Below are 21,728 nucleotides of genomic sequence, written 5' to 3'. Positions count from 1 at the left end.
AAGCTGTTGATTTTTTAGTGGTGATAAAAGACATTTTGATCCTAGCTGTGTTACTGTTTAAACTTCTATAACGATTATTGATCCACGTAACGTTCTGTTCGAGTCCGAAAATCAAATATTCCCGCCAATAAATTCTTTTTATTTCTAATGCAATTTAGAAAAGAGTAAATTACGAAATGGGTTGCAAAAGTATATGCCTTACTTAGGCATGATATCTGATCCTTGCTGAAGTAAACTTCCCATCACAATCCACATACAGTTGATGAGAGTGAGGGAATTCTCCAGTTCAATGCAGTCCTGGTCGCAAGGGTGCGGTTTGCACCACTCTTTGGGAGACAGTCTGAGAAAACGGGTATTTTTAATTACAATATGATGCGTTGTAATTGAAATGCAGGACTAATAACATCTTGAATTCTTGGAGCTGCTATATTACCTATTTGGAGATATTCAACGCGATGGATATTAAATAATAATACCAACAATCGACATCGAAAACTGATATGGAATTTATATTTTGGATACTATAGTCCATAATGCACAGCCTGAAATAGAAATACAAATTTGATTTGATTTTGTATGTTACAATATTTACAATATTAGACGTGTAATCACTGTTAATTAAATTCTAGTATGTAAGCATGCAACATAAATAATTCATATTATTTTAGATGTAAATATTTTTTTGTTTCTTACGATAGCGTATTATTACGAAACATTTAAAGCTTTGTCAGCAGTTTACATCAAGTTACTAGAAAATAAAATCACGTTTACGTATTAAACGAATGGAAAATGTATCCCAGGATTGAGCTATAAAACGCATTAAACATAAATATTTATTAGAGGTAATAGTACTGACATCACATTTTCTATTTTCCAAAATAATAATGATTAATACAATCAGTCAGTCAACACAATGAAGCGAATAGAAAATATGTGAATACAGTTTTGATGAAGAGCATTCATATTTATTATTGTAGGTATGACTGAAAAACAAATACATTAATTAATTATTTATGCAAATGTTTTCTTATACCGAGAAATCTTACAAGACGTCTTTGAAATATATATCTATTAATATGTTAAATAATACGTTGACATGAATTGTTATAAACGCTTCAGAAATGGACCAATTTTTTAATAATATTGGGTTATGATTTGAAGATATGATGATGAGGTCGTTCTTCACGGCAGCCTTACTTTGGCAGTAAGTCGCAACCCTGTGCCATCAAAGACCCAAGTACCAGCCAAATGCAGTTGAGAAAATTCCAGGTGTTCTCCAGTTCGTCAGGATCCTTGTTGCATGGATGAGGATTCAACCATTCCTCAGTGGCCATTCTTGTTCATGATAAAACAAAGTATAAAATTGAATACACCATATAATTAATTCTATTAATTAAAAAAACGTAGTTCCATCAGTAACATAACTATGTTTGTAGGTAATAGGTAGCTTATCATGATAACATTTGATGGTAATAAAAAATATATCCATAAATGTTTTATCAAATCGTTACAATTATTATTATAATATTCCATCATGATCCCCACATCCTGAAGCGGACCTATTTACCTATCGCTAAAGTTAAGGGCAGTGTGACGCTCTACGGCAGTATTTGTTCCGCGAGGTAAAATAAAATTAACGGTATTCTTATGTAATGTTTTGAATTTTAAATACATCCACTTGAATTATTGAGTTGTCGAGTATCAACATAATAATCATAAGCTGCATCGCACAGCCACATATTTAACATCTTAATATTCTTGAATTAAAATAACACCGCATGCGATTTTTTTTGCTTCGGATGTTGATACAATGTGTTTACTTGCAATATTACTGCCACAAGAGAATAGATTTAATTATCTCGAAAACTGGTGTAGGAACCGTACCACTGGGGCTCTGAAAAGGGCCCCAGGCTCGCTGAAAAGGGACTTAGGTGCGCAGGCGTCGTCATCAGCGCCAGTTGTACAGAGCCAAAGGCCTGTATATTCGCCCCACCTTGGCGTGCTGTCGCTCTCACATCTGTCGACTGAATTGGTCGCGTGTGCAGATATCATCTTACCCAGAGGAGGCAGCGTAATCGTTATTTCCACCTATTTCAGTTTTAAGACTACAAAGGAACACGTGGTATCGCTGCTTGACGGCATCCTCCACGCAGTTGCTGACAGGAATGTCATCATCTGTGAGGACGCCAACTCGCAGTCCCCCCTCTGGGCACCCGTGGATCTCCCCTTGTGCGACGCGGACGTCATCGAGGATCCGGTGCACCAGCACAACCTGGTCGTCCTCAACGACCCAAACAGCATGCCGACTTTCACGTTGCATGCAAACTCCGGAAGCACTCACATCGACATCACCCTGACCACTGAGTCCGTCGCGAGACGTATCAGTGACTGGAGAGTCCATGCGAGCGAGTCGGGTGATAGGCGAGTGATCACCTGTTGATCACTTTTGAGCTGGTCGTTGACTCCTTGCACGATGGCGTCTCTAACGTATCCCCTCTCCCACCCAGGTGTTTCAGAATGCCTGGCGGGAACTGGGAAAAACTCGAAAAGGCGCTCTCCAAAAAGCTTCATAAGAATTCGAGATCCCGTTTTCCGGACCTGCACTCGGGCACTTCATGACTGACTGCAGACATCACTGCAGCAGCCGCTGCAAGTCCACGTCACCCAGCCGTTACCGTAGTGGACGCAGCAAGTTTCGAACCTGCGCGACTTTTTCAGGAAAGCACGCAAGGTCCATCAACGTGCGCGCCGAATCAAGCAACCACCTGCCTTTATTGATCTTGCATCCATGGCTAAGTTCGCCCGATACGAATACAAGAAAGGAATTACTCAAGCCACGAATGACTACTGGAGGAACTTCGTCACCATCGAGGCGTGTTCGGACCCTTGGAGTCCTCCATACCGTGCATTAAAGCGGGATCTCAGACCGACGAGCCTCCTGTGCAGTATCGAGACACCGGGTGGTGGATACACCAGTACTGAGTCTGAAACGGCTGCGGTCCTTCTCGAGGCACTCATCCCCCAGGGACGATGCCACCACGAGTATGGCCCGCTTCAAGGCTTATCTTCCTATCGACACGGACCATTAATCGTTGCCTTCCGAACAGGAGATCAATCGCATCATTAGATCGTTGATTGTTGGCAAGGCTCCAGGCCCGGAATGCATTGAAAATATATACTTGTCAAACGTCAATGTGCCACCGCCGTGCCAGAAATTACAAAACTTTTCAGTGACTGCATCAAGAGCGGCACGTTCCCCGACTGCTGGAAGCGGGGCTTCCTGAAGGTAATCCCCAAAGCCGCTGGTCGAGAACCGTCAAGCCTCAAAGCTTACCACCCTCTAACACTCATGCCGGTTCTCGGTAAGATACTGGAGAAGCTTCTGTGCTACAGTATTGAAGCCTATCTGAAAGAGCATGCGCCACTTTCTGATAAGCAATTGGATTCAGAAGAGGCAAATCAACCACAAACGCCATTAGGAACATGATTTCCATCGCTGAAAATTCTCATGTATGTCTCAATATGCTTGCAATATGCAATACGCTTGACGCGGCGTGGAAGACCTGGCAGCGACGGTGGGATGAATCAACCAAGGGCCGGAAAACATATATGCTTTTTCAAATATGGCGATTGGAGGTAACCTAAATATCTGAATCCTGACCATCACATCAGTCAATTCGTTACTGGACACAGTCGGTTCGCTGGCAAGCTTTTTGAGGTTGTACTTGTAAGCCGTCCGACATGTCCATGTGGAATTCAGGATGCCAACCACATCCTCTGGGAATGTGTTCCGAACAAAAGGAGATGCTCAGGTCGGTCCAACCAGCTGTTGGGCCCATCAGGCCGTCCGACTTAGTTGCTACTAAGGCCAATTATTTTGAAAAAATTGCGGCGTCTTACTGCGGGCGTGAAGAGAGATCACATAATTTTTGCTGTCCATGATGATTAGCTTCATTATTCTTGTTATATATATACTAGAATCATTTTTATTTTTATAAGTTCCTTGCGCTCTTCTCTCTCCGGCACTGTGCATTAGAAAGTAACTTCTTTAAACTCAGTCAGAGCTTACTTTGAGCGTAGCAACCTTAGTCCTAGGTATCTTCTCCTAGGGCATTCCCGGCCTGAAACTGAGCTAGATGCTTCACATCGCCAATGTAGGGCCACGTGATACGCTCGATTAAGACCGAGTGTAGTGCATGGCGGGTTTTGGTTTGGAGGGATTATCTTCAATGTATCTCGAAAAGTAGATCGATGGTATATATTTTTACCATTCTCTCTGAGAGTCAACAATCCACGAAAAATCTGCCGGTGAAGATTTGCTAATCGTATTGATCAATACGACCCATTCGAATAGAATATTATTATTTCACAGAACCTTGCGTGGCGATAAAATGTACCGAAGGCATTTAATCCTGACGAGTTCCACTTATTAGTTAACATTATTACATTATGGACACTTTCCTATACACGTTATCAAACAATGGTCACGAGATAGTATTCGTTGCATGAGAAATGGGAGTAAGTGATCTCGTTCGTAAAACTGAATATGGGCTTTTCGCCGACCTTCATATAATATAAAGTTGCAAGACAGAATAAGTAGCATCTCACCTGGCAAGAACAAAAAGCAAAATGGATACACCTAGATAAGCGGTGCCCATGTAAATCCATACATCCAAGGATAGAGGTTTCAGGAAAGAAAAAAGATCCGCTGACTCTTTCTTAGGTTTGCTGTACAAGATGCTGACACCCAAATTCATAAAAGGCATCGTAAAGTCAACTGCAGTTTTGCGCTCGTAAGTGATCGTCAAGTCACAAATCGCAAGGTCAGCTTTCTGTTTAAAGTGAAACATTATTACATCATTAATGGAAGCATAGGGCAACAAATAGATGAAGATTAAATAATTTATGAAGAAAACAATATACCGGTTTTACATAAATATCAGAAAATCCATGCGCCGTAAAAGTAAAAGTTAATAATGCACATTATTACAGTGAAAACTTACTACTCGTATTTAAGAAGTATTAAAATACAAAGAAAATTAATGGTTTAAGAAACCAATAAAACTTTTTCGGTATTTTCTTAGTAGTGATTAAATCCCCTTTATTTAGCCTTTTATATGAATGTGAAGAAACTCAAGCAGTTCGGCATGTTTGAGACTTGCATCTTGTATGACTCTCTGCCATTTACTAAGATGATGAAAATGCGCTGGCATGGATAAAGGTTTTACTGGTGCCCCTATAGTTTCGTTGTCTTGACAGTGTTATTTTGTAATACAGTGGTTGTGCGTTTGTTAAAATATGTCTATGCTGTCACCCAAACCCTGCCGCCATACGAGTGAATTAATGAATACAAAAAATGTTTTGTGTTTTTTCAGGACTACGGAATTATATTATTTTCACATCGAATAAAGATTTACACACTCTATATAAGCTTTTTGTGTTCATTAATTGAAATTTGTCTTGATTTTTGTTACGTTCGTTTATTAGCAAGTCGAAGACTTCTTGGCATATCGTGCTGCTCCGATACTTGAAAATATTTTTTGACGAATTTTGGTCTCATACATATTCTTTTCATAAATTTCATAGTATATATTATATATATTTATTTTATAGTATTCAAATTAAAGTAAGTACTCGTATGTAGTCAAAGACTGGCGGAGATTAATAAATCAGTTTTGAGTTGTATCGATTGGCAAACTAAAATATTAAAATTAGCCAAACAAAAAAAAATTAGGGTTCAAAAAATATATTAAAATAATAACTTCTCACCAAATCAAGAAGCTGTTTTACTAGTCCGTCCCATTTCTTGGTGACTTTATTGTAGCTACCATACTTTTTATCAGGAACAAGCTCAAATCTGTACGAAATGTTCAAAATCTTTGCTATTCCATCAATCAAATCCATTGAATATCCCTCATATCTATCGTTTCCGACCAGCACCTGTCCAGGTTCTGGCGTTCTATCCATCAGATATGGCTTTCCTAATCTTGATGATACAATGAAAGTCTTATTCTGCCACTTCTCTGTTAATATTTTGTCCACGTCTCCCTGAGTCCTGGTGTAATTGATTCCATGGGCTAAGTCCCAGAATCCAATCTTTTTGAAACCTGATTTGGATAGTTCTACTATATCTACAAGAAATTGAGTGCGTCTACCGTTGCTATCAAATGATATCTCCCCAGTGAGACCTGTTGATGTTTTCTGGAAGAAAAAAAATAATACATTTATTTAAACTGGAGTTATAAATTATTATGCATTACAAACCAAATTATTTAATTCAAGAATTCAATGAAATAATTGATAAAGCAGAAGGTGATTCATACATAATTTTGAAAAACACTTTCTGAGACAATATATTATAACCAATAGAAAAAATATTTTTTTTGTTGAAAAAAGTAAGCCACCTCGGCGGGGAATCGAACCCTGCATCTCCCGGGTTTACGCCCTATCCGTGCATTACCACTATGCTACGCAGTGACATTTTAATACCTACTCATCAGTGCTCTTCCAAATCAAGCTACGAGTACTTTGGCAATCGATTTTTGTTTCTTAAATCAAAGTAGATACCTATTTCTTCGATTACTAACCGACATCGTGGATTTCTCCAATATTTTTTTATGATGTAACTTACTTGAACTTGCTAATAATTTATAATTAACTATTTTTTTTATTCAACGAATAATTCACAAGATTTACGAATGTATCATTCTAATTATTGAACATACATAATTTTGAAAAACACTTTCTTTTCTTTTTTTTTCTATTGGTTATAATATATTCTCTCAGAAAGTATGTATGTTCAATAATTAGAATGATACATTCTTAAATCTTGTGAATTATTCGTTGAATAAAAGAAATAGTTAATTAGAAGGTAATTCATTTTTGTGTTGGCCATTAATACGTTCCGATACGAAGATTTGCCGCCCCCAAAAAGGGATTCCTCAAAAAACTGTTTCTAAGTGAATACATAATCAATATCTGAGTAAGTTAGTTAATTGTTAGTTGATTGTTAATATTACACGTAGTACTTACAATTTTCATCTGCTGAATTAGTCTTAGACCATGTTCCCACATCATCACTCCATCTTCTTGGTCACAAGAAAGTGATCTGGTCTGCAAACCCTCTTCGGAGTTGATAAGGTCTTCAAGGGCTAATCCAAAATGATTAACGGCATCTTGAGTCAGTGCAGTGGATAACTAAAAACGACAAAATGCATATACATACTATATTGATAATATCTTTAATAAATATAGTTAATAATGTTATCGATAATGGTTTGGTTGCTATATTACACTATACAGTACACTATACTTGTCATTTTCACTATACTTGTCACAACACTATTATATTAACATTATTTCATTTGCATAATTTTTCTTGAGGCCCACGATGGCCGATCAGCTTATGAGTCTTCTCATAATCCCAGCTTTTTGAATCCTGAGTCTGGTAATTATTACACATATTGATTTTCAATTTGTGTTTGGAATCAGAGTATGTACTGATTGATACTCAATGGGCTGGAACTTGAAGTTCTGATAGTCGGGAGTCATTCATTTTTGGGGGTTTAGTGTAGGAGACGCACAGGTGAATTAACATTATGTTAAGTACCTATATTACAATATGAAATTAAAAAACACAGAGATTAGCGTGAAAAGCAGTCCGCGGAGACTAATTTTATACATATAAATATACAATTACATAGGAGAGGTAAACTTATAGTTCAATTTAGATTACGGGGATAAAAAGTTATTATAGTGTAGAAGGGACAACATTATAGCTCGGGAGACGTCCGATTGTCGAGAGACGCATGTCACAAGGAAGTTAATTAACTTTGAATATATTATTAGTTTGCACTGATTACTATTTTTATTGTTTCATTCTCGCGTCGTAAGGGTTGTACAATTATTAATTATATAGCAGGGTTGTCAACTAATTTTTACATAATATCTACTTTGGAGAAGAAAAATCCATAAATTTTAATATTAATACTATCGACCGATGATAATTGATGGAATTTGAATTTAAATTCTAATGGATTTAAGTTGTGTACTATTCTATTTGAGTCGTTTTTGGCGACCCGAGTTTCTTCAGGTACTGTGTATACTCACCAAAAGGCAAATGAGCACTGACCCCGAATACTATTAACTCTAACTTATATAACTAATATAACTAAGCAATACAATAAAAAGGGTAAAAACTCCATTACCTACGTATCAAGTCAAGGGCCACAATAAAAAATAACAAACAAATTATGAATAATTGAAGGTTTAGTAAAAAAACTCCTGTCTATTTAATAATACTACCTATACTCAATAAGCAAATTAAAATAAATCATCAAAACCATAATAGTCTCGCATGTAAACCATCTTTGCTATATCCTATATGATTGATATACATGCGAGACTATATTATGGTCAATGGTATTGATATACAACATTTAAGTATATATATATGTATGAAGATGTGTGGATGTGGATTTAGGTATTTATTTGATTTAGGCGTTTTGTTTGACAGTTTGTAGTGATATTATCTTCTTAGAAACCACTCCAACGAAATGAGTCACTGCCCTAAGTAATGATAATAATATTAAATATAAAAACATAATATGGCGGTAATGATATATTTTTGGTAGCATTACTGCCATCTGTTTTATGCTGTTAGAATTTTATAATTAAAAATTTTGGATAATAGAAATATGCATAATAAATAAAATACTTTCAAATTACATAAATAAAATATTTTTGGCGATCGACCAAAAATCTTTTTTTATTTATCGATTTTATTGACAACCCTGTTATATGGGGTAATTCTGAATTTTCGGGGAAAGTAAATGTTCTAGACGGCGTGAACCTGCATTTAGGGGGTGAATAAAAATATTTAGGTTTTAGATGACGAATTAGGGCATATTTGTATGAGCTATACATAGGGCAGGGTAGATTTGGTGTTAATACCTAATAGATTGAGAAAGTAACTGACACATATTTCTCGTAAAAAAATGTTAATACAAACTTCTACTCCGTAGAGGCCCATATGATCATATTAGGATCGGAAAATATTTTCCATAATAGCATAATATAACATAATTTATTATGTGTACGATTTCTTACATAATAATAAAATGTTATAAAAAGGCGGGACTGTAACGGTTTATACTTGACCATTTTACGATATGAGAGTGCAATATATTACGATATAGGATTATAATATCGTCACCTTACTATTAAAACTTCGTCTTCTAAGTCTGTTTGAGAGGAATGTTGAGGGGAAGGAAAAAACGTAATATAAACAATATTTTAAACACCTCTCTAATCGATGAATCTGCTAATACTGATTGTGAAATACGAGGTTTTAATTCCATGTTTGAAACCACGAGACTTACGAGTTTCTAAAATTTGTCGATTGAATGATTTAAAATGTTTTTTAGTTTAAATTTTGTCGAACATACTTAATTTTTCCATAATATCGAACATACGAGGTCTTAATAGTAATGTGACGATATATTATATTATAGTGTCGATAGATTATAAGAGTTTTATATTTAATTTGTCATTATTGCGTAGATTATATTATATGTACCTATGTCTTCAAATATTAAGCCAAGAATACCGCGACATATTGAGTAGACGCTTGAGTTTTACTATGCGCAACAATAATTCGCGACAAACTTCCTAATCCCTCTCGGCACACCAGTTGGGAAGTTCTGATGTTTGCTATCTGTTGTATGAATGTAATGCTTATCTTACTAAAACTGATTCTGGGCTAATGTCAGCCGCCCGATGGTTTCTCATTTCGCCTTGCTGCCAGTCGTTGACAGCACTCCGAAGCTCATAGCTGGTAGGATCCACCATTCTAAGCGATGTCACATTCGCTAAACTATGCTTTAACTCCACAAAGTCAATGGTATGATGGTCGAACCCAGTTAGAATATAGACCTGTAAACCAAAAAAAAATAAACAATACAACAACTATTTAATAAACTAATCTGAACATAATATTAAAATAATTACAAGATAAAAAGAACTTTTTATATATTTTATATTTTGCAATAAACAAACAAAAATAGAATACTGAAATGTCATTTTGATTTCCATAGTAACGCACGTATATATTAATAATTCAGATGCTAGGACCACCTCCTTAGCAACCAATAATAGTGGATTGGATTACGGATTTCTTCCAAAATAACTTTTCATACAAAACAGAATTAACTGAAAATGAATTCAATTTTACTTAAAGATGGCAAACGCATTAAAAGAATGCATTGGCATCGTGTTCATATTATAAAAGTTTCAAATGTCTAGCTAGTCGGGATGTTAGTTAAAAATCGATTGCAAGATTTGTATTAGACAAACAACAACCGAACAAACACGAATACGATCTAAGAAAAACGTGGTAATTACGATTGTGGTACCTTTTTTAAAACTTAAAAAAATCGGTTGGTATCCTACCACTAATACATCGCTGATCAAGTTAATACTACCAAATTTATACAACTTATAAGAGATCTATATTTGGCTGCGTCCTTTTTCTGACTTTCTCTTCTTGGTCGTACACTCATGGCTGATTATCATGCCCACTTTTTAATTTTTCCATCCTTTGAGCGACTACGACTTTCCATCTTTCTTAATCTTCCGCTTCTCTCAGGGCAGAATGAATGGTGCCCCAGTCTGCTACTTTACTTGGTCGCTCCACCGCGTAAACGCTTTTTCTCTGCTTCGCCTTCCCTGGAGGTCACCCAAAACCACCAGTCTCTCCAGGTTGTCCGATCCGCGCCGGACAATATGTCAAAAAACTGAAGAATTCGTCACAGACATATTGTCGAGAGCCATTCCTTTATCTGCAGTCTCTGGATGATTGACTGGTTCGTCCTGTACCCTGTCCAAGAAATATGAAACATTCGGCGCCAACACCACATCTCAAAGGCATCAATTGCCTTCCGCTCCTTTGCCTTCAGGGTCTGTGGTCAAGTCCGACTTATTTGGGGTGTTAATGCGAACTCAGCCATTTTTGGCAGTGTTGACCTAGGTGTTCCAGATAATTATCTTAGAAATCGGGAACATAAGTTATTTGTTATACCAATGTGCTGAACTAACTTGCTATCGATAATTACAATTGGGCGGACTTAAACAATGTTTAACCAAATCGATTTGGATATTAATATAGTCCACATATGTGAGGATAAGTTTAGGTGTGCGTTGTTTTATAATTATTTCTTGAAATTTGATCTACTTAGCTAATTCGGCATACTTGCGTGTACTTTAAAATATATTATTGTACAATTTTTGATTATTATTTAAGATTGCGTAAATTTATAATATGAAATGCGATGGCCAAGTGGTAAAGTGCTGGCTTACAATATCGTAAGCTCAAATTCTAGGTCTGGAAAATAGTTTTTCAATATGTGCTTGTGCCCAGAGGAAGGATCTAATAGGTTGAGCAAGTGGTGTACATTCATTTCTCGTAAAAAAACACAAATCTGTTAATACAACCTCCACTCCATGTTGGTCCACTTGATCGTCTTAGGATTAAATATGCTGATGTACTGTGTAATGTTAATTTATAATATTATGAAAAAAACATAGGTACATAATATCTTGTATACCTACTCATACGGTTTTTATCTGAAATTTTGTTTGTTAATATAATGTTATTGTAAGATTGCAGAAAGTGATAATATAAGATATAACTTACTGTTTATTCTTAATTTTTAAAGTTGAGTTATTCCATCCTACCAAGGAAAATATGAAATTTTGGAAAATCTTTGTACTTTGATATACATACTACATTTTATGTTAATAATTATGTGTAATATTCACCAAAAGACATATTTGCCAGAAACTTTCAAAGAATCTCTAAATAAAACAGCTTTCTTGCATAGTTACCAAAAGGTACACAAGTTTTGCCATCTGACCACTGAAATAATTTTTGATAGTCATACCTGATATTCCTCCATGAGTTTAATATCATTGGCCTGTTGCAGGTATTGGAAGACTCTTTCCTTCGCGCAGTCAATGATGATATGTGTCTCACCAGCTTGCTTCAACTCCTTAAAGAGTGGTCTATTATCATCGTTCGGCTTTAACTGTTTTACGGTTATTGGGTCACTGTGGCTTGGACGCTTCAGAACGTTTTGAAGACGGGCTAGTCCTAAACATACAATACATCATTATTACGAATTTAAGTAATTTGAGTTACGAATATAATAATACATCATTTTAGTCTTCTTGTCCTATATTAGAGGAGTACAGACTTTGACACATAAACACGTAAAAAAACAAAAGCACAGACAGTGACGTTCTGTGGTGGTAGGCATGTCATGCTTCAGCACATTATAAACGGCGGCGAATCAAGGAACATAATTATTGTTGTATTGTAATACATATTGTTATGGCGTCTTATCGCTCAAGCAAAAATCTCCTAGAGGTGCCTCCAAACCTGTCGGTTTTAGTTTAGTTGTATGTTTAAGATAAATAACAAAATAGTTAAGTAGATACCTAACGATTTTGCGGACAATTTGAAACAAGCAATGAAGGGGGTGTTATTAATCTGCTTAAGGGTAGGACTATGCCTAAGAATATCACTGACCTTAGATAGCAATATACACGATATTTCTGGCTCTTCTTACATTATTATAACTCAAAATTCAATAAAAAAAATAATAAATATTAATATGATAAGTCGTATTCAGGCAGTTGACCGTGTTAACCGCGACCTATCAAATGTCGTTGGGTAGTATTGCACCATATTTTTTAAGACATCTTACTTGATTCCAAATGCATCCTATTAAAATCTCTAATTGGAAAAACTAATCGTGTGTAGAGTTGGGTTTCCGGAATTTCCCGACGGGAATTCTCGAGAAATTTTCGAGATTTTCCATCCCGAATCTCGAGAAATGAAATTTTTAACATTTCGGGAAATCCCGAATCTCGAGAATCTTTTTTCGGGATTCGGGATTTATTTATTATCAAATATTATTTGAAAAAAAAACGATTTTCTGTATGAAAAAAGTGGTCAGGAAACACAAAACGTTCAAAGACTCGTCGGGGCATTTAACACAATTAAGCCAACGTCAGCTCAAAATGAGCGCAATTTTTGCAACATCGGGGAATTTTGTGTCTCAAAAGCGTACGCGATTGACAGTCTGTGTTTTTTGAAATTCTATTTTAATAAGTATCGTTTTGAATTATTTTTGTTTTCCTACATTTATTTTGTTTGTCTTCTCACATAAATAAAAAAAAATATGTTTTTTGGAATTTGTCTGTTTTTACACTGATTTTAGGATTTTTTTAAATTCCCGAAATCTCGAGAATTCTCGAGAATTCAAAATTTCATCATTTCGGGAAATCCCGAATCTCGAGATTGAGATTGTCTCGGGAAGTACCCAACTCTAATCGTGTGTTACCAATTATTGTACATAGCCGCCAAGTACATTTACGGAATTGCCCCGAGTATTATCCGTGTTATTTTGGATCAAGAAAAATAACGGAAACCTGTTACCATGTTAGCTAGTTAGAATAGCCAAGTTGATGGGGTTTTTACATTGTCAATTATTATTGTAAATTTGTTGCTACAAAAAAAGGTTTTTTTTATTAATATTGTTTGCAATATTCTTGCCTAAGCCGGGAGATTTGAGTAGGTATATTCGGTTCCATTATTGTCACAAATTCAACCATTTTTTAAATTCCTCGCTACACCGGACACGGTTTTTGATTATTCATTAAGTAGTGTTCTTTGAAGTAATATAGGATGTATCAATTGTAGAAGCACTTTTATTAATACGTATTTAGATTTAGGGATGATACAGGAGAAAGATATTACCATCATAATCTTCATAAAGCACTGAGAATCCCTTCCAGTTATAATCCTCAACCAAGTCAGCCAAGGATTGGGCGGCTGTGTCCTGCTCGGGGTGAAAGTTTAGTGTCATCCTCGGCGTCATGAAGTCAGTTCGAGGGTGGTCTGTTGACCAATATGTCTGAATATTGGGGATCTCCAAGGCTTGGCAGGTAGATTCGACAACTCCTCGCGTTTCCATAGAACCTGGACCGAATATCGCAGCAACTCCTTCAGAAGCTAGATTGCAAGCTGAAAAATATCATGTTTTGTTCAATTAAATGATTGTTTTAATTCTTGCCAGTTTTTAAACTACACAACCTTATTTTAATTATTTGAAGCTTGTTTTGGTCCACGAGTAGCTGAAATTTTAGTAAACAGTCGATGTACAAAAATATCAAAAAATCCTATACCTTAATAATGTCGGAATCATGTCGGAAATAACTGGCAGCGAATATCCAAGTACCGAGATGAAATTTTCATCTAGCAGTGAATCGATTCAAGCTGATGATGGAGAAAATCTCTAGAATTCTCAGTTTTGTGCATTATATTTCTACTTAAACCTTTTCTGTGTTGTTGATCCTGGTCTACATATTGGACGTCTTGTACCTCTTGGGTATAACTGGATTTTTAGATTTATCCAGCGATTATTTTTTCTATAAAAAATGCATCCTGGTAATGTCCAATAAATCATAAAATATTACCCTATTGTTAGAATTATCGGTAATATTATATACTATAAGTTTTCTCACCTATTTTTCCGGCCTTAAAACTATCCTTGCTGGAAACTGTGTGAATACTGGGTTCAAGTTGAATTTTCTGTGCGCTGTACATGTTGAACCTTTGGATGGCATACGTGAACGCTACTTCTGCTGGATAGTCATCTTCGTGGAAAATTGCTCCTGGAAAATAAAGAAATAAATTATTTGTAGTCAATATTGCATTAAGTACCATTATTCAGAGTAATTAATACATGAATAATTATTGTAAGCGATGGTATCTAAAATCTCTAAAAAAAATAACCGAAAACACAGAAATCCATTTAATTACAAACGTCTTGAACTAATAATTCTTTATCTTTAATAAATCACCGATTATTTCTAAAGGTTTTCGGTTTTATAAAAAATATTTATTTACTATCTTTAAACTGTATATATTTTTGGTGGTAGATCGTAACTTCACGTTATCACGTCGGGGTCACCACTTTGAAGGTATGATGAGGTTTGTGGTAGATAACGAGTAGGCAGTGGATTGGTTGTTGAGATGTGGGTTTATTGGTTGACACAAGAATACACTGAATGCAATAATAAGGATGATGATGTGAGATTAATGGGATCGATATGATCAAGATATTTATTATTATAAGACTATCAAGACTTGATCTAAGTGGAATAACAGATGTACTATATCGAATGAAGAACTCGTGACAATAGCAGCACGTCTCGTGATGGACTCGATTAGTTGAGTATAGATGCATAGATTTTTATTCTTATTTTTATATTAATGCAGTACATAATAATATATCGAGGGCATCCGTTGTTCGTTCTCCCAAGGTGCAGAACAAGCCTGCCATTAGTAATGCCAATTGGGAGGGCAATAACCATGTTTAATGAAATCGTTTCGGATATTGATATATTCCACTTACGTGAGAGTGAATTTAGGTGGACGTTGTTTTATAGGTTTTTAAGATAGGGTCTATCAAAGTTCACTCTGTGTGCTTCCATCTACTTTTATTTTTGTTACTTTATTTTATTTCTTTTCTTATTTTATTTCTTATTTTATTACTTATTGCATTATTAACTCACATTTCTCTGTATTTTTATTTTTTTAAATTATTAACACGTATTTTATGTCATGTCAAGAATATTATGAATACTTAAGTGGAAAGTAAAAAAATATTATAAATTGAAATTTAATCGAGTATTATTATGTTATAGTGAGTTTTGTTCGAATCATCAATTTATTTTCCAAGGTTTACAAAGCTCATTTGAAATAAATACATCACAGTAGTGCATGTTTTGTAGTTATAATGAGTATAATATTTATTAAAACATGGATAATTATTTCAATTAAACAATGTTTCAAACAAATCCACAAACCTTAATTGGTTGCATTATATAATTATTTAAATTATATGATTCTGGTAAGCCAACATCTAACTAAATAACACAAAACACGTTGGCATCAACTATTCATAATTTAATTATTGGTGAAAAAACTTTATATATTAGTTACTAAAAAAATACGTAGTAATCCAAATAGTTTGATAACGAAAAAAATTAAATTTTAATTTAAAAAACTATAGTCTTGGTTTTTATTATACGAGCATTGTATATCAATACTTATAAATACATAAAACGAAACGAATACAATTATTATTATTATTATTATTATTACTACCTACTGCATCCTGATACGTTCCAGCATCGGAGCATAGTGAAAGCAAAATGTCTCTCCACTTCCCTTGCTTCATCGCTATGTCTTAAGTCTCTTGCCATATGACACCTTCACCGTGTAGTTTATAGCACCGCTGTGAGGTAAGGGAGGGTCGGTCATTGCGACAGAATCCTTGAAGGTGTGCCACAAAGGTACGAAGTCACGTGAAGCGCCTTTGCATGATTTTGTCAATCACTGAGAGTTGACGTGTCAACTCACAAGCTCGAAGGTTTGCAACGCGGTCGTACCAGTTTACCAAAGAGAAAACAAAAGTCGAGGCCCTTGGATTCTTGTAATAGCCCAAATAGCACAGCTTTACCTCAATACATAAATATGATAAACCACCCTCAATAGTCGCCGATACCCGCCTTGTGTATAGAATAGACCCACATAATAATATGTTCGTCGTCTGGAATCGTTCAAGATAAACTTTATGACTCATAATATTAGAATAAAACACGTGGTAAATATAACACCTACTAAATATTTCACAATTTTTGGTACAGCTAGCACACACACATTGAATAAACGCCATCAAGTCTTCACGTAAAGCAACTCTCAAAGTTGCTTACTGAAGAAAAATCATTTAAATGCCTCAAAGGCTTAAACTTAAAGGCTTTAAAAAATATGATACAGGTGAGCAACTTGAGCTATGCATAGATTTGTATTTATATAGTTTTTGGCAAATAGTTTTTAATAGTATTTATAATAATTCTATTATCTCAAGAAAATTGACACAGGGTGAAAAACAATTAGCCCATTCAATACATACAGGAGTCAATAATTTGAATATCTACAAAGTGATTCCCAAAACATGCTATATTTTATACGGAACGTAAAATACTATAGGTATTTTCAGCTATTTTAAATAGAGAGGAAACGTAGTCAATGACAGAAATAATGATTAAAAATACTTTAAGCTTGCTATGTATTAGTTAAAAAGACTAAGTTACCTATATATCGATATGATGTCAAGGGCGAAAGGGTTAAAACATTAAGAAAGTCGACATCGAGTATATGCAGGATGCCGATGCATGTCAACTTCTAAGGGAAAATTTCCGGTAAGTGAGACACTGTCAGAAAAAGAAACGTAGTGGGTTAAGACTGGTTTGAGTTTGAGTACTCCATATTTATTTATAGCAGCCTCTACCAATGAAAATATGCCCAAAATGAAATCGGAAATAGTCACTGAGGTCCGATAATGGAAATGGCACAGAAAGAAAGAGAATTATTCCTACTCACTTCTACTCATTCAATCCTTAGTAAATGGAGCTAAAACTATCCTCATAAAATACTTAGATACGACGTATATTAAAAAAATGATTGTTTATTATATGGGAAAACTTTTTTTCATTGTGACATTATGATTATAATATGTATCTACATACATAGTTGGGCAGTAAACTCAGATATGATATTATTACACCACTATAAAAAATACTTACTATAAAATTCATGAAATATACCGACATATATTCACGAAATATTAAATTAAAATATTTCCATAGTTCCAGTTCAGTCGGACAATAGTTTTGCTTCAGGTTATATATGTCTCCGGCCTCAGTTAAACTTCTAGAGCACTGCGCGGATCCACATCCACAAAATATAATAATATTATTTTTTATGCGACAGTAAAATTTTAGCGCTTTTGGCTCGGCAGGCTTTCTTTGTTCTTGTCTCTTTTATGCCTCTCTGTACTTGAAGGCGAGCGTCTTGTCCGAACGGCATGATGTCCGGATCGGACACAACGCACGTGCGATTGCCACAATCATATTACTGGGTTTTTTGCCTAACGGTTTAGTTTGTGATAATTTATTAAAACCTTTTCGATTAAAATCAAATACCGCAAGGTCAATCTAGCATTATGATGGTACTGTTTCACGGTTGTCACTTCACGACACTTTAATATGGACTACTGAGCTTCAAAAATAGATACTTGTAGTGGCTACCAGGTGTGCGGACTTAAACCAGAAGTGGCACTCGACCATCACGTTCTATGTATGTCATAAGAGTGTATTATACATTAGCCGTGCCATTTCTTCAATGCAACCAAAATCCAGCGTCCTAAAATTCCGCTAAATATTAACCACATCGTGTGTACGATACAGCTGGAGCATAGGATGCTGGCATGATAGACCTTGTGATTTCATTAATAATAATTCTTGAGAAATCGCCATTATTACGAAATTACCTATTTTACATTTTTTAGGTCTTCCGGACAAATTTAACTAATTCCTGAATATAAAAAATCTTTTTGAAAAAAGTAGGAATCGAATCTGCATCTCTCGGGTATCGCGCCTATGCACATAGTATAAACTATGCTAAAGGAGTCATACTTAATTACGATAAATTTTATTTATTGGCCTTTTAATACTCACTGAAGCGCTTCCCAAAGAAGTGTTTTCAAAATTATGTATGTTCAATTAATAATTAGAATGTTACATTTTTAAATCTTGTGAATTATTCGTTGAATAAAAAAAATAGTTAATTAACTTATCCCATTCAGAATCAAAGTCGAAAGCTTTTTTTACGATTTATCAAGAAATCGTTTTTCAAAATTTCGGAAAATGAAGCTCTCGAGATTGGCATTTTCTGATTATTTCTCGACAATTTTTGAAAAACGATTTCTCGATCACAACCTCTAGGCATCAGTTGGGAAGATTCAAAAAGACTGGGAAGTGACAAGGGTTCATGGAGTGGCTACATGGTATCCATACGCTCTAGTTTATTAATTATTTAAAATAAATCAGTGTGTTTTGAAGAAAATCAATGAGTATGCTATTGAATTGTTATTGTTTTGAAGAAATAATTCATGTAGTAGTATTGAAAAGAATATTTTTTTTTATTTGAGGTACCCACGTGACATATTGTTAATTGGAAAATGTCCGATCCGAAAGTTATTGTGAGAATTTTCTGCAAAAAATACGCCATTTTTGTGGTTTAAAAATATGGTGTCATACTTCACGTGAAGTATTAACTGAACTAAAAAATATTACGATGTTTAAGGGTAAAAAATAGTTTCAGCTGAATAATAATAATGTTGCAGAAAATATTGTTAGAAAAACTCTGGAATAAAATTCAGTATGTCTTGAATATAATAATTCTTTCATAAATTAACGTAGGTACTAGTAGTAAAATCAGTAATAATATGAAAAGGCTAAAGCTGTATTTTTTATAATGGTTATTTTAACGATAATACCTGTTAATTAGTAGTGAATATAAATTATATTAGTTCTACCTAACAGTATTGAATAAAAGTCAGGTGCAGTCTTTTTACATTTAGATTCTCATTCTCACTATAATTAATCTTGATAAAAATAAAATCAATGTACATGATTAATTTTATTATCATAATCATCAGTAGGTAGTTACAAATCCCAGGGCAGGTTTAAGCTTGTTCCAAAATCTTTCTCTATCCTGGGCCAGTACCCTTCAGGTGTCTATGTTGGCCGCTTTAGCACCCTTATTGACATCGTCCAACAACTAAAGTTAAAGCCTCCGACCATCCAGTTTACTGTCTAGTATGCTCATCGGTTGTTAGGTACGGTCTATTCTTGCTATATGGTCCGCCTACCAAGTATAGCATATGTGATATGCATGATACGAGTATGTTCTTCTTGTAAGAGTAATAATAACGATTACAAAAAATATTACTTGGGTTCTGTTAATACATTTTGTGAGGATAGGTATAGGTAAATCATTCACGAGTGATATATAGATACTTACGTTGATTCACCAGCACACGATGTTTATAAACTACTGATTGAGTGGTTAAATGTATGATAATATTAACCATGTCGATGGACGAGATATTGAAGTGAGAGAATGATCGATTAGCATATAGGTAGTCCAGTTCCTCATAGTCCAGTACATAAAGTTCTCGTCTCTTATCCAGGGCTTGATTCCCGATGAGGTCACAATATATTTAAATGATTATCTCAAAGCCTGGGTGCTTTTAATTGCTTAAATTATATTACTAACTATACTGTTACTTCTCTACACTAATGTCATTACGTATAAATACGTCAATACGTGAAAAAATTTTTTTTTATACCATGTCCGATCCTAAGAAGATCATAGTCCTTCTCAGGGTGAAGGTTGTATTAAAAGATTTTTATTGTTATGAGAAACGAATATGTATTAAATACTTGCTCATCATACTAGGCTTGCACACTGAGTCTAAACACACATTGAAAAATAACATGAAAGTGTTCCAGACCGGGACTCCAGGGAGCCTGCGTTTATCCGTGTCCTAAAATTTGTACGTATGCAGTTCGCCGTATCACACTTCACCGTGAAATGTATCGGAAATATATGGTCGTATATTACTGAGATAAAATTCATGTCCAAATAAAACACTGTTCTTGTTTGTTTACAGGAAGCCACGGCAAACAAATTTTGAAAATAGCCGATATACTGGATTATTAAATTTGTTAGGTTAGGTTTTCATTCTTGAATTATTCATGAATTTTGCCAAAATCAGAGTCGACGGTATAGTATATATTATGGTCATCTCTTTCCGATAAAAAGGCTCACGACAAACTGTGCTACGGTGAAATGTAATACGTACAATTTACATATAACCGTGTTTATCGACATTATAAGCCTGTCACGTAATCGCTCGGCTATTGTGGACCTTCATCTAGATTTTTGATATCTAAAAAAAAATTTCACAAAATAATACACTTGTAATAATATGGGGTGAAGAATTAAAAATATTAAAATTAAATCATTATACTTCTTCATTGTGTCTACTTGTCTACACGTTCTTTCTGTAGTTGACGCGAACGACGTCGTGGGCGTTCGTTAGTGTATAATATAATATATTATGTGGAATGATTGCGTCGGTAGAAATTACTCTAAGTAAGTTTTTAGTAATATAATTGTACTGAATACATGTAATATTGTACAAGCCATTATATATTACATGTACGTAAATAGCATTAAAGATGTCTGAAACGCCATTAGGAAAAGCCCGCAATAACAATTAATTGAAAGAATTAAAAAGTTTGTGATTGTTTCGTTTCGGTAGAGAGCAGAGCGATGGACCAAACTCCAGGGAAATAAGCGGCATAAAAATATATTTAGAAATATATTGGCCGAGCAGAAGTATGCAACCAACGAAAATGTAAATTACTATCAAACAGGAATAGTAAATAAATACTTTGTTTCTAAAATAATTAAATAGACGACTAAAATACGGAAATAAGATGTTACACATACGGAAACGGTATTTGGGTTCTCTATTATCCTTCTTATCTTCCATATAATGTGAAGTTATAAACTCTTTTATACAGAATCTCCTATATATTATTATCCTAAGAGATTTTGGAAAATACGTCAACTTTTTTATTTAAACACCGTTTTGTTGATTATTAAAGGAATTCACTTCAATTTTTAGAGTCCCGAATCTACTTCCATTTGAATCGGGCACAAATTTGATATAACTCGATACAAT

At 34.7% G+C, this 21,728-nt stretch overlaps 1 protein-coding gene across 3 annotated transcripts in view; it reads right to left on the bottom strand.

The window, feature by feature from the left end:
• Positions 1-21,728, bottom strand: part of LOC147075984 (glutamate receptor ionotropic, kainate 2-like) — a 63,820-nt gene that overhangs the window by 19,241 nt on the left and 22,851 nt on the right. For 2 of the 3 annotated variants that reach the window (XM_085942319.1, XM_085942318.1), the window contains exons 3-10: positions 14,587-14,736; positions 13,820-14,086; positions 11,940-12,148; positions 9,745-9,933; positions 7,033-7,197; positions 5,770-6,201; positions 4,609-4,832; positions 1,198-1,335 (exon numbers count right to left, since the gene is read on the bottom strand). In XM_085942319.1, coding sequence (XP_085798445.1) covers positions 1,198-1,335; positions 4,609-4,832; positions 5,770-6,201; positions 7,033-7,197; positions 9,745-9,933; positions 11,940-12,148; positions 13,820-14,086; positions 14,587-14,736 — 1,774 coding nt within the window. Of the gene's footprint in view, positions 1-202; positions 341-1,197; positions 1,336-4,608; positions 4,833-5,769; positions 6,202-7,032; positions 7,198-9,744; positions 9,934-11,939; positions 12,149-13,819; positions 14,087-14,586; positions 14,737-21,728 lie in introns of all 3 variants that reach the window. The other variant, XM_085942320.1, reaches the window with a different exon arrangement.

The sequence above is a fragment of the Rhyacophila brunnea genome, unplaced genomic scaffold (genome assembly GCF_057557595.1).
Source record: "Rhyacophila brunnea isolate RB1 unplaced genomic scaffold, BYU_Rbru_1.0 scaffold_14, whole genome shotgun sequence".
In the NCBI taxonomy this organism is placed as follows: Eukaryota; Metazoa; Arthropoda; class Insecta; order Trichoptera; family Rhyacophilidae; genus Rhyacophila; species Rhyacophila brunnea.
This window is presented reverse-complemented; position numbering and strand designations above follow the sequence as displayed.